The 13,627-nt window shown below is 35.2% G+C and overlaps 3 protein-coding genes across 8 annotated transcripts; 2 read left to right on the top strand and 1 right to left on the bottom strand.

Annotated features, from left to right (window-relative positions):
• The first annotated feature begins 1,377 nt into the window (after positions 1-1,377).
• Positions 1,378-3,962, top strand: LOC107915448 (uncharacterized). The gene is made up of 2 exons (XM_016844608.1): positions 1,378-1,488; positions 3,492-3,962. Exons 1-2 carry the CDS (start codon positions 1,378-1,380, stop codon positions 3,960-3,962), a joined length of 582 nt encoding a protein of 193 aa, XP_016700097.1.
• Positions 3,963-5,505: 1,543 nt separating this feature from the next.
• Positions 5,506-10,658, top strand: LOC107914806 (alkaline ceramidase). Of its 6 annotated transcripts, none has more exons than XM_016843833.2 (4): positions 5,507-5,893; positions 6,144-6,282; positions 6,479-8,492; positions 9,813-10,658. In XM_016843833.2, exons 3-4 carry the CDS (start codon positions 8,242-8,244, stop codon positions 10,324-10,326), a joined length of 765 nt encoding a protein of 254 aa, XP_016699322.2. In that variant the 5' UTR covers positions 5,507-5,893; positions 6,144-6,282; positions 6,479-8,241; the 3' UTR covers positions 10,327-10,658. The 6 variants fall into 6 exon arrangements, with proteins under 6 accessions (XP_016699321.2, XP_016699322.2, XP_016699323.2 ...); XM_016843834.2 differs by having other exon boundaries at positions 6,148-6,282; XM_041102300.1 differs by having other exon boundaries at positions 6,148-6,282; positions 8,164-8,492.
• A 729-nt stretch (positions 10,659-11,387) lies between these two features.
• LOC107914807 (protein maph-9) lies at positions 11,388-13,025 on the bottom strand. The gene is made up of 2 exons (XM_016843838.2): positions 12,488-13,025; positions 11,388-11,770 (listed from the first exon to the last, which is right to left on the bottom strand). Exons 1-2 carry the CDS (start codon positions 12,869-12,871, stop codon positions 11,612-11,614), a joined length of 543 nt encoding a protein of 180 aa, XP_016699327.1. The 5' UTR covers positions 12,872-13,025; the 3' UTR covers positions 11,388-11,611.
• Between the last annotated feature and the right edge of the window lie 602 nt (positions 13,026-13,627).

Consider the following 13,627-nt stretch of genomic DNA (forward strand, 5'->3'; position numbering starts at 1 on the left):
TTGGTATTTATTTAAAAAACGGGCCGGGCCCGGGTTTATGAATTTTTCCCGGGCCGGGCCCGGGCTTATGAATTTTTCCCGGGCCGGGCCTGGGCAAAATTCTAGGCCCATATTTCGGGCCCGGCCCATGAGCACCTCTAATGAGGAGCACAGACTGTATATTGTTTGTTTGGTTGAACCAATAGTGAGTGGTAAAAAGGAAAATGTTATTATTGAGAAATTGGGTTTTAATTGCTCGCATTAGATTGAACCCATGGGTTTTTCAGGTGGTATCTGGGCGGGTGGAAGGATTCCATTCAAATTCAAATTATTCGAAATCATCCACAATTTATTTTTTTACGTGTTGATAATTTTATTCCCAATAAATCTTTTCTCATTTCTTTTGTGTATGGTAGTCCAGATAGGTCAAAATCGAAGCTTCTTTGGGAGGGATTACAATCTGTAACCCCAAATAATTGTATTCATTGGTTAATTATGGGAGATTTTAATGCCATTTTATCTCTCGCAGATAAGAAGAGCCCTTTTACTGTAGGTAAGCGTTGTGATTTATTTGGTAATTTTGTTGATTCTTGTGAGTTGTAAGATTTGGGGTATAGTGGACCTACTTTCACTTGGCAACGAGGTGGTACTTTTGTCAGACTAGATCAGGATTTAGCAAATGACGCTTGGATTGCTACCCTTTCGTAATGTTTAGTACACCACCTCATTCACATTAAGTTTGACCATCGGCCTCTCTTACTTTCTACTAAACCGGATCTCAGTATACTTAAAGGCAGACCTTTTAGATTTTTAGCAGGATGGATGAAGCATAATGATTTTCCCAATTTTGTCAGAGATAAGTGGAATTTTGCAGGTAATATGGTTGATTCCTTAAATAATTTTACTTTTTCTGTTAAATATTAGAACATAAATGTGTATGGCTTTATGGCTACTTGTAAGCGGAATCTCATGAGATAGCTCAACAATATTCAAAATGTTTTAGAACACTCTAACTCTACTCATTTAGCTAAAAAAGAGATAGAAGTTTGGGATGAGTTGGAAAACTTCCTTGACCATTAAGACTTACTTTGGAGACAAAAGGCTAGATGCAATTGGTTGCAATTGGAAGATCGGATTACAAATTTTTTTCATAGTCACACGGTTAAGAGAAGGAAATTTAACTGCATCACAACCTTACGCATGGATAATGGGGAATGGTGTTCAGATCATGACATCCTGCAGAATAAGACGGTGGAATTCTTTGAAAGACTTTCTGGTGAAGCTCCCCTTGTCTTGAGAGATATTTCTAATAACGGCTTCCCTTGTCTTAATCCTTTAGAGATTACTTTTCTGGAGGCAGCTATCACTGATGAGGAGATTTAAAAAGCGTTGTCTGACATGGCTCCATTGAAAGCTCCTGAAAGTGATGGCTTTCATGCTCTTTTTTTCAGAGCCAGTGGGATATCCTTGGAAATTATATGTGTCAGTGGGTTAAAGATGTCTTTACTGGTAGATTGATTGATCCAGATTTGAATAATACGTTGATTGTTCTTATACCCACAAAGGAGAGTCCTAAGGATTTTAGTTACTTTCGGCCCATTAGCTTGTGTTTTGTTCTTTATATATTGGTGATGAAAGAGATTGCAAATCGGTTTAAGCTAATTTTTCCTAAACTGATCTCTCAAGAACAAGTTGGATTCATAATTGGGCGAAACATTTCTGATAACATTATATTAGCATAAGAAGTCATTCATTCTATGCGGTGCAATCGAAAGGGGAGGAAGTGGATGGCTATTAAGTTGGATTTGGAGAAAGCTTATGACAGAGTTAGTTGGAAATTTATAAGTGCTTCTTTGACAGTAGCTGGGATCCTTTTCTTTTCACGTAATGTGATTATGTCATCTATTTCTTCATCTTTTATGCAAATTCTTTGAAATGAAGTGCCTACGCAGAAGTTCAAACCGATTAGAGGAATCCGTCAGGGATGTCCTCTTTCACCCTATCTCTTTGTGCTCTGTATGAAATGGTTGGGCCATTTTATTCGATTTGAAATGGAAGTTGGTAATTGGGTCCCAATTCGTCTTTCTCGCACAGGACCTGTAGTTTCTCATTTGTTCTTTGCTGATGACTTGGTGATTTTTTGTAAAGCTCAGCTTGACCAAGCGATATTATTGGATAGCATCATTTATCAATTTTATGAGATTTCGGGCCATAAAACCAGTGTTAGAAAGAGCAATATCTTCTTTTCCAAGAATACTGGAGTTAATGTCCGCAACCAAATTAGTCAGCTGTTCAGATTTCAGGAAGTTTAAAATCTTGGCACTTATTTAGGTGTTCCTCTTCTGCACGATCGAGTAACCAAGAATACTCTAAATTTTGTTGTTGATAAGGTAAGGCAGAAATTGCAAAGTTGGGATGCCAGGAAGTTATCTTTAGAAGAAAAAATCACCTTAGCTCAATCGACACTTCTTTCCATCCCTAATTATTTTATGCAGTTGTTGATGATTCTGAAAGGTGTTTCTGCTGATATTGAAAGATTGATTAGACAGTTTATTTGGGGCTGCACAAATGGTCATTCTAAAATGTCTTTAGTGGGATAGAATTTTATATGTCAACCATGGGCTCGGGGTGGGTTTGGTTTCAGACATTTGAACGACAAAAATTCGTCTTTCCTTATGAAGATTAGTTTTAGCCTTGTTTCTAAAAGTGATGTGCTTTGGGTTCGCGTTCTCCATTCCAAGTATGGTTGGAAAGAATAATTTTCAAAATCTATTAGTAGTAATCAGTGCTCACATTTATGGAGGTCACTTTATAAGATATGGTCGCTTATTCATGAGAATTTAGTTTGGTCTATTGGAGATGGTGGCAGTGTTCGTTGTTGGAAAGACCGTGGGCCCTTTGATCTTGAAAATTCCATCTTTTGCTAACCTTGATTTGGATTGTTGTGTTAGGGAGATGGTCAATTTTGATGGAAGCTGAAACTTGGACCTGTTTCGTGTCTGGGTTTCTAAAGAGGTGATTAACAAGATTACTAGTATTCCCCCTCCACATCCAGATTCTGACTCGGATAGAGTGATATGGGCTCGATCAGTGTCAGGAGTTTTTTCAGTTCGCAGTGCCTATTGGTCATTGAAAGAGGATAAGTGGAACTCTCAAGGGAGCATTGAAAAATTACTTGGAAATATCAGGGTCTACAACGAGTAAGAAATTTTCTTTGGCTAACTTTTAAGCAAAGATTTCTTACTAATTCAGAACATACTAGACGAGGAATTAGCCACAGCAACTCTTGTACCTTATGTGGGCATGGCTTTGAGGATTTGGCGCACGTTCTTCGGGATTGTCCTTCCGCGAAAGATGTATGGATGCTTGTGATTCTAAATCAGCTAAAACAAAGGTTTTTCTCTGTCTCTTTTCAGGATTGGCTTATTATTAACCTTTGTTTTCATGAAAGATTGCAGGGTAGTGGTCTCACTTGGTCATGTCTGTTTGGATTAATTGTTTGGTGTATCTAGAAGAATAGAAATTTATTCATCTTCCAGCATATTTCTTGGGCAGCAACTGAAGTGGTGAAAGTTTCTAGTTGCTGGGCTCGTCAATACGAATCACATCTTGGTGGTCACAAGAACAATAATCAAAGTTCAAATTTCACGAATAATTCAAATCACACATGGGTGTACTTATCCGTTGGTGGGGCTGTGGGTAGAGATTCTGGGTATGCTGCAACAGGAGGTGTGGCTCATGATCATGACGAAAATTGGATAGTGGGATTCACTCGCTTCTTAGGTGTTTGCTCTCTGTTTGAGGTTGAAGTTTGGGGTATCCTAGATGAAATCCTTATTCTGCTAAATAGAGGCTATACACGGATTATCATCATGACTGATAACCTTGAAGTCACCCAGAATTTGATTGCTTTGGATCTGGAAGACTCAGAGATTACTGTGCTTCGAAGAACTCAGCGCATCAAGCAATCAGAAGGGGAGTGAAAGATTAAGCATATTCCAAGAAATCTGAATTTGGTAACAAATCATCTTGCTAAAATTAGTTTGAGCTGGAAAACAAACTTACAAGTCACTAATGAGGATCCTAAGGAAATTTTAGACTTACTTCAAGTAGATAAAGTTAATGGTTGTTTTATGTAGTTGATGTAATTCATCATTTCTTTTCACCAAAAAAAAAAGAATAACATGTAATTAAACCCAATTTCACCATTAATATATATAAAAAAATGAAAATCAAAATAAGCAATGGCTTTGCCCAGCACCATTGCATTTGAAAGCCTGATCTATTTTAATTAAAAAACTTTGGCTTCCTTTAAAACCCCAAACATCCAAGTAGATATTGAACTTAATAATCAAAGCATGAATTGGAACAAAGCAATTATGATGAAATAAAGTAATTGTGTGAAAAGAAAAGAACAAAATTGCACATTATGCGAAAGAGAACAAAAAACTGTGGCATAAATTGTACATGAAATTCAATCTCAATAGTCAAATGTGAATTATAACATATATTAAATCTAATTGTACAATATTATTTTCTTTTAAGGTTCAAATATATTAAATCCCAAAATTTTTATAATGAATATCAAATATTCAACATATATATGATTGAAATACCAAAATCTCATAAAATCTTAAGAACAAATCGATCCAAAAAAATAGAAATTTTAAAATTTTCTCAATGATCCGACATGACGAGGCTCTGATACTACTTGTTAGAACCGTAAAAACAAGATCTGATATAAACTTAAAACTGTAAACCAGGATCTGTCATGTTAAATCATTAAAAATAAATTAAAAGCAAAACTAGATGCAGGAGTGTGCATGAATTCATTAATTTCTTGAAATCTTAAAATCTTATGGTTTTGATCTTCCAAATTAGCACACAGAGAGAATGTGACTCTATTTTCTAAAGATAAGATATTAGAAAAGTTACATTATGTATAATTTAAGGACCATAACCCTAATATATAACTTTTGTACATTAACTCTAATTTCTAATCAGTTCATCATTAATTATAAATTAGTTACTAGAGTATCTATACATATTTGACCCATACTTTATTTAATAACTAAAGCCAAATAAATTTTAACCAAATTAAATCATTTTTAATTTGGACTAACATTTTATGATACTAAATAATATGTGATTATTCTTATTACATATGTGATGTTCATATTTTTTAAAACATACATGAAAAAGTAGCCTGGCACTAAATTTTTTTTGAAACCCCATGCAATCAATAGCTAATGATTGGGGGATGATTGAGTTGCGGTCCACATTGCCGGATACTTTACATTTCAAATCATTCCCATTATTATTTTTCAAGATAGTTATTCTTGTAAATATTATTTTTTGATAGTTGGGTAGAAAAAGCCTAATTGATTGCAGGGTTAGTTGATCACTTAGATATATTTTCAGAAAGGAAACCGGAATGCTGGTGTCTTGAAAAGTGATTTTGTGCCTCTGGTCCTTCAGTTGACGGCTATATTAATGGCTATGTAATGCAATTGTTTCACTTACTATAGGTGTACTTGGTGTTGTAGTGCGTCTTGTTTAAATATGTTCCTTTTATTACTTAAAAAATATTTATACCATCAATCAATCAAATAAAATCAGCGGCGATTCGATCTTTAGTTCCGAAAATCTCAGCCGTCAAACATCTTAATCCAACGTCTACAAAAATGCCTTCCTCCTTTCCCTAAATATTCCACTCTACGCGGCCCTCGCTTCCTTCCACCCCCAGTTTCTGTTTCACCCTTTTTTCTTTCTATTATTTTTCTCTCCGATAACCCAAAAATTAAAAAAAGAAAAGAAAAAGAAGCCCCAACATATTTAAAAAGAAAGAAACTGCGCAAAGAGATGTTTATAAATTGGTTTCGTATGCAACGTCAGATCTGATTTGCTTTAAAAGGTTAGCTTCTATTTCACTTTCACTTCTATTTTCTCTTCTCTTCTCTTTTCCTTTTTTTATTTTTTTGGCTTCCATTTTTGGTAAAATGTATGCCCAAGCTTTACATTTAAACCTTTTACTTTTTTGCTTTTTGAGGAAGTATTACTAGATTAGGTCAAATTTCAAAGGAATGCTTCTTTGGGTTATGGATGGTTGAACTGTAGTTTTCCTCCTCTCCAATTTCTGAATTTTGTTATTGGTTTTTCTCAAGGTAGATAAATAGAGTAGAAAGAAATGGCGTTTGAAGAGGGCATTTAAGTGCTACAGTTGCAGGGTGTCTTTCCTGAGAATAAGTTGGGATCCGGGGACTTCCTTATGGGAGCTTTCAGTCTGCCAAGGCTGTTTTCTAGGTAGGAAGGAACTTAGATTCAGGGACTTTTTGTGGGCCGGAATTAAGTTATATTTTTCCTATGAAAAAAATGTAATTTGACCATTTTAATAATCTATTGTATTTATAATTTTTAAAAGATTAAATTATAATTTTTATATTTTGGGGTAAAAGTTTATAAATTATAAAAGGCTAAAAGGGCAAATTTTCCATTTTAGGGCCCGCCCCCTGGCTCCGCCCCTGCTTAGATTCAAGGCTTTGGTTAAAGATGGATGGAAATTTGAAGTGCTGAATTTAAGGTTTGGTCAGATTCATTATGCGAAATGGGTTTAGCGGAAGTTTTAAGGTTAGGAAAATTGGACCTCGGTAGTTAATTGGCTGAAGGTTTAACTCCTTGTTTGAGTTAAAAAGAAATTTATTAAACAGGTCCAGATAGAACCAAAGTGATATGCAGTTACCAACTTTTACTGGAATTTGATAAGATTGCTGCGCATATAGGAGTCTGATAATGGGATGAATTGTTTGGATCATATGGGATGTGCTATGTAGCTTTCTGCTGCATGGTATTACTATTTCTTTAGATGACAGTGGCAGGAAGGACCAGAAGTAGAATGGTTTTCAAGTTTGTGTTGAGGAATATGAGAATAATGATGTGGTTTAGGAAAAAACAAAAGTAAATCAATAGAATTAGGTTGAATAAACAAGTAAGTTGGAACTCTAGAAAACTTATGGTTATAAAAGAACCTCTAGTATTTCTCTATTAATATAATGAAAATAATAAGAAAAATAACAATATTGTTGCTGTAAAGCTTACGGTTTATTTATACTAATATTAGACTTTCTTGCAAATAAACTTTTACTCCTAGCCCTAGATTTAAACTCTAAAGATATCTTATAATCCTAGCCCTAGATTTAAACGCTAAAGAACTAATAATCGTAGCCCTAGTGATTAGCAATTTTGTCTAATAATTAATAAATATTATTGAAATAAATAAAAAATTTAAAGCTCTGGCGTCAAATAAGCGCTTACTTTTAGTTCATATTTTATATAGAGAACAATATTAATGATGTTGGCTGTAAAGCTTTCGATTTATTTTTACTAGGCTTTCTTGCAAACGAAGTTTTTATCCCAGCCCTAGATTTGAACTCTAAAAATATCTTATAATCCTAGACCTAGTCATCCACAAAATGTCTAATAATTAATAAATATTACTGGAATAAGAAAAATGAAAAATTAAAAATTAAAAGCTCCTGCGTCAAGTAAGCAGTTACTTTTAGTTCCTTTTTTTGTATAGATTTTGGAGTACATAGTTGTCGTTTGCTGCACAGAGATGAGTGGAACTAAATATAGACGGATAAGCTAGAAACTGAGTTAAAAAAGTTTCGTACTGAAACTCACAATGTGGCAAGCAGGTGTTACATGCATTCTAGGTAGTAATTGTAGGTTTCTGTTCTTGACTTATTCTCTAGATCTATACCTGTCTTTAGATGCCCAGTCTGTTTTAGTGTTCTGAAACAGAACAGATTGCCGTTGAATAGGTTGAAAATGGTTTTAAAGGCAAGAATAATGTAAAATTGCATCAGATGGATGCAGGAATCCTAATACAGCTAGCGTAAAAGGTTTTTAAGTTCCTTAATGTGGAGTTCTGCGGAAGCTGATGTCAAAAATGAATTTACCTTATATTGATACTTCTGTGAGAACACTTTATGAACTAATGCTAAAATGTCAATTCTTGTTTCTCTTCTATTCTGATTTTCCCTTTATGCTATGCCCTGTGGCCCTTTTTAATTTGGCCAAGTATGTGTCTGAATTGGTGTACACGTGCTAGTTTGACGTGTTGTTTAATTGTTTGCCATGCTTTATTGACCATACAATCGCAACTCGTATGGACATAAATTGCAGCATCTATGACATTTATGAAATTATAGCAAAAGGTGTCTCAGTTGAAGAATTATACACCTTTGGCGTGTTCAGTTTAGAATGGAAGGTGGATTGTCTAGCTTCTGGGGTCCTGTCACAGCTGCTGAGTGGTGTGAGAAAAACTATGTTTACTCATCTTACATTGGAGAGTTTTTCAACACAATATCCAATGTCCCATGTATTCTTTTGGCACTCATTGGCCTTATAAATGCGTTAAGACAACGATTTGAGAAGAGATTTAGTGTTCTTCACGTATCTAACATGATACTTGCCATTGGAAGCATGCTATACCATGCCACACTGCAACATATGTAAGTATTCTTTTCAACTCTTACATTTGCATTTCTGTTCCCTCAAAATTCTTCAGGTATTAGGTGAATGTCTTACCAACAGAGATCTAATGTTAGTAAGTATTGTTTTTCTATGTCAGATTGGAAGAGCATTTTTCTCCTTGTTTGATTGGTTCCAGGAGTTCGCTACCTACTTGTGTGGTAGTCTGACTCCATTAGTAGCAAATACTACAGTTAGCCCAAGTTTTAATTTTTATTCTTACCACCTGAAATGGACATCCACCTGTTGTCAAACTTGAATAAAGTACTATTTGGCAGAAATAATGTTTGATTAATGTCTTAGGTTCAAAAGCTTCATTGGACGAATAAGAAAATGATGTTATGCCTAAAGCTCTTTTTTGACTTGTCTGCACTTCAATGGCTCCCTTTGTTCTGGGGTTCCTTGAGCACATCTTTCCAAGATGTATTGGACTAATGCCTATGTTTCCATCTTTTCCTTTCTTTTTTGGTGCTGAAGGTGACGGGAAATTTGAAAGGCTTCAAAAGGCAATATTTCAATATCTGATCCCTTCTATATTTCTACCTTTTACATCCTTTCATAAGTTTCACTAGTGTATTTGGGCTTTTAGTCCTTTATTTCATCAGGTTGTTTTTTACTAGATCGTACTAACTCATACCCTTCATTTTGTTTTAAATCTATTACTTGAAAAGTAGATTTTATAGTTTTTATTTTCTTCTTTTTCCCATAAAGGCTTACACCTAGCTCCATGTTAATGTGTGTCTCTGTTTCCCTCCAGAATACGAACAATGAAACACTAAGATAAAGAAAATGCGCTGCAGTACTTTTATTAGTTTGATGTGATGCAAAAGGCATTTGACGTTGTTGATAACCTGAATGTTAAACTTTTCATTGCTTGTAATCATAGATAGAATGGAGGGACTCCTTTTATGGGGCATTGGATCTGCAGATCCTATATGCTAATTATATTGTTGTCTTTTGAAGTTCACTGGGGGCTGCTTGATTATAGTAGCTAGGCTGGTAAATGTATCTGCACCATGCAATTCTGTCTACAATTGAATAGCTTATTTTCATTTCCATTTATTTTTTGGCTTCGCAGAAATAATGAATAAAAACTGAGGGTTTATTTGATAAATCATTACTGTTTCTGGTATCATCTCTTTTTGATGGAAAACCTTTTTACTCTAGAGGGAAAGTAGGCACCCATGGGAAATATACTCGAGAAAACATTCATTTCTCCTATTTTGAAGACTTGTAAAATTTAAAGCAGTTATTTATTTGCCAAGTTGGTTTTGAAGTGAAATTCTTTTAATTTATTTCAGGCAACAGCAAGGTGATGAAACACCGATGGTATGGGAAATGCTTCTATACTTTTACATCCTCTACTCACCGGATTGGCACTATCGAAGCACAATGCCTACTTTCCTGTTCCTTTATGGAGTTGGATTTGCAATGGCTCATGCTCTCTTACGCTTTGGAATTGGCTTCAAGGTGCATTATGTCATTCTCTGCCTTCTCTGCATCCCTCGCATGTACAAATACTACATCTACACTGAAGATGCCTCTGCAAAGCGACTAGCAAAGTTATATGTAGCAACATTATTCCTGGGGAGCATTTGTTGGCTTGCTGACAGGTTGTTCTGCAAGGAGATATCTGGTTGGTACTTCAACCCTCAGGGTCATGCGCTTTGGCATGTCTTGATGGGCTTCAATTCTTATTTCGCCAACACATTTCTGATGTTTTGTCGTGCTCAGCAGCGAGAATGGGACCCAAAAGTTGTTCACTTCTTGGGATTTTTCCCTTACGTTAAGATTCAAAAACCAAAGAGCCAGTAAAAAACTTGCTCCCTAGTGATTTTGGCAAGCTGGTAGCAGGCATAGGAATCACAATTCATTTTTTCCCTTTTTGCGTCTTTAAGAAAAGGATGTAAATGATAAATGAATGTTGATAGTATTGTTGGGACTTCATTTTCACAGTAATGCTAGTCTTTTCCAGGAGAAAAAAAAAAGAAAAAAAAGAATGGAAAGTAGTCTGTCCCATAATTTTACATCTTATTCTTCTGTCAGTTTTTCCAATTCCCTCACCCTTTTGTAAAATAAAGTGAACGAGGTCGGTTGGTCTTTTAATTGTTCATATGCCATGAGATCCTATGATGTCGTTTGTTCCAGAATTGTTCATATGCTAGATTCGCTCTGTTTTGTCTTCCAACTCTCAACCCTGGAATTTTCCATTTGTACCAGTTTCAAAGCTTCAGATCAATATGTTTTTTAGGCTTTAAACTTCGAACCCCATTAGGGCTATTGTATGAGTTGATGGTACATGGGAGATTAGATTGAGAACAATGGTCTTTGTTAGTTTCTCCTGTTGATATCCTTGGGGGATACTGATTTTCTTTAAGGCACTGTTCAGTAGGAGACACAGAAGACCAAAGAACCGCATTAATCGGACTTTCTTCTTCATTGTCAGAGGGAAATTGGTTTTCAAGCTCTATAAGATCCAACTTACATAACATTTTGTTTGCAGAACTCAAAAAGCTAATCGACCGAAGCATCATCATTTCTGCAAACTCTGTCAGGCAGGCTCATATTTAACAGGCCTTGTATAGAGTCTTCAAGTCTCTTACACATTCCATAACATACTTGCCCAGATTGATTGTATATAAAGTTCCAATATATGTATATACATATATAGAAAAGCTTAAAGAAGTTGAGCATAGCTGTATCAAGCATGTATCCAACACTCATCTCAAGTTCCAAAAGCATAGCTTGAAAAAGGGTTAAAGCAACCAGCGGACTACATTGTTAGCTCAGAAGGTTTAGAGACCAACAGTGTGGTCTGTTTGTAGAAGAAAAGAGTAGGATAAAGGCAATAAAGGCAAAAGTGAGAGACAAGCTGATTCACTTGAACAGTTGAATAGCATTCAGCCAATAAAGTACATATATGCATGCTTGAATAATAGTCCAAAACTTGCTATAAATCTTCAATGAAGCTATTACCAACAAACCACATTGATGCAGGGTTTTAACAGAGAAAAACAAACAGTACACAAACATTTCCATTAGTCACTAGATTCACATAAAATCCTTATTTTATGTTCTTCGAATTTAAAGGAAAAACCAGTTAAAAAACAATGGCACTAAAGATCTTACTCTCCAATTCCTGTTCTTCAATCCACATGGAACTTCTTCTACGCACTAGATCTTTCGCCTCTTTCTTCTTATTCTCATGTAGCGTTCGTTTCATTCTCCAATTTTCAAGCTTTTCTGCTCTTTCTTTCAACTGCATTCATGGAAATAGAACCTTGACCATATGATAAAGACCAAGAATTGAAGGATCAAGTAACTTCATTTTCAAATTGAGAAGTAGAAATAAGGCCATAGACATAAGGTAAGGCTAGGGGCTTAACCAGGCCGAGTTGAGCTCAAGCCTGAAAGAAACTTGAGCTTGATACAAAAATCAATAAGATTAAAAAAAAATCAAGCTGCTTGAGATCGGCTCAATTCCCATGCTCAACTTCAAACTCAATAATGTTAGTAGTAAGCAGAAGTATTATCCTCAAACATCATCATGTTGACCGAGATCAACCGTAATTACCATATCACCTAGCCATGGTAGAATGAGAATCAACCATATCCACCAAGGCATTCAAGGGAATAACAACTATTATGATATAGGATATCCATACAGTCAAAGTGTAAATGCCAGTATAATTTAGTTCGTCGATTCAATGGAACAAAAGGATAGGCTTGGGAGATTCTCCTACTCAACTTAAAACTAACGAATAAAGGTAACAATAAAATTTAATTTCTTAACTGAACATTAACTTTATTTTATATATAAACTAACATAATCGAAAGATAGGCAAAGGAAATTAGGGTTTTGAATTTGGTGTTTCACTTAAACAAACCTACAAATCCCAATTTCCAATTTTCTTAATTTTATAACTGAAAATCATCATAAAATTCAAGAAACAAAGTATGAGAGGTAAAAGATTACCAGGGTTTGTCGAAACTCTTCTTCAGCAACCATACGCTCTTGAGCTCTAACCTTAGCAGCCTCAGCCTTAAGCCTTTTACGCTCCTCATTAGCAACTCGTATAGCCTCTTTCCTAGCCTCTTCTTTTCTGAGCTTCTCAAGACGCAACAACTCCATCTCGTGGATGTACTCCTTGCGTACATTTTTTACTTGCTTGGCGTAGTCTCGTCGCAACAGGGCGAGTTTCTTCTCGGCCTCTTTGGGGTCGTTGGGGGTCTTCCAGCTGCCCAAGAAGGAGTTGGGATCTAAATATTTGTGGGTTTTCTGGTGGTGGTTGTGGTGGGATGATTTGGTGGAGAATGAGCGGGTGAGGGTTTTGGAGAGGGTCCTGAAAGAGTTCGCCATTGCTGTGTTCTTCGAAGCTACTCCGCTGCTGGTGGAGAAAGAGGAGGGTTTTGTTTGTGTTGGGCATGGGCTACTCTGCCATTAATGGAGGCCCAGTCCAAGAAACAGTTCCAATTACCCAACACAACCGCCTAATCCCATCGTTCATTTCCCTTCTCCAAATTACACCCCAGTTTTCACTCATTATTATTATTTTCTAATTTTTTAAGGTTTAATTCTAATTTCATACTTTTTTTACAGAAACTTTGAAATTATTCCTCTGTTTTAATTTGTCGGAATTTGGTTTTACAAAAATTAAGAAGTTGATCAAACTAGATAATATCATGATAGATGGATGACTTGAAATTTAACTGTTCATTAATTTTATTTGTAAAGAGTTAGTAATAGTTTTGCAATTTGAATGGCAAAATTAAACTCTTCAAATTTATGTATTTAGATTAATTTCTCAGTTTTCATAAAATACAGATTAAATTTTGACAAATTAAAGGATAATGATTAATTTCTCAACTTTCTTAACATAGAGAGATGAAATTTAGAATTCAACTTTTTTTTTATTTTTAATTTTTTGGGAGAAGGCACCATTTATTCTTTGAACTTGAAAATTTTTTCCAATTTTGTCAAGCTTCAAGATTAACGTGAAAAAACAAAATTAAGGAACTAAGTTAGGAAAAATTGACAAGTTCATGGGCTAAAGGATGCTTTATTTCTTATTTATTTATCTATTTTGAGTTAAAATATGTATTAAGTCTTTGTACT

This window comes from Gossypium hirsutum, chromosome D10 (assembly GCF_007990345.1).
Source record: "Gossypium hirsutum isolate 1008001.06 chromosome D10, Gossypium_hirsutum_v2.1, whole genome shotgun sequence".
Classification (NCBI taxonomy): Eukaryota; Viridiplantae; Streptophyta; class Magnoliopsida; order Malvales; family Malvaceae; genus Gossypium; species Gossypium hirsutum.

Coding starts and splice junctions, on each gene's coding strand:
- LOC107915448 (XM_016844608.1), top strand. CDS start 1,378: ATGGCTCCATTGAAAGCTCCTGAAAGTGATGGCTTTCATGCTCTTTTT. Junction 1,489..3,491: donor GGTTAAAGATGTCTTTACTG/GTAGATTGATTG, acceptor TGGTGTATCTAG/AAGAATAGAAATTTATTCAT.
- LOC107914806 (XM_016843832.2), top strand. CDS start 8,242: ATGGAAGGTGGATTGTCTAGCTTCTGGGGTCCTGTCACAGCTGCTGAG. Junction 8,493..9,812: donor CATGCCACACTGCAACATAT/GTAAGTATTCTT, acceptor AATTTATTTCAG/GCAACAGCAAGGTGATGAAA.
- LOC107914807 (XM_016843838.2), bottom strand. CDS start 12,871: ATGGCGAACTCTTTCAGGACCCTCTCCAAAACCCTCACCCGCTCATTC. Junction 11,771..12,487: donor AAGAGTTTCGACAAACCCTG/GTAATCTTTTAC, acceptor CCATGAATGCAG/TTGAAAGAAAGAGCAGAAAA.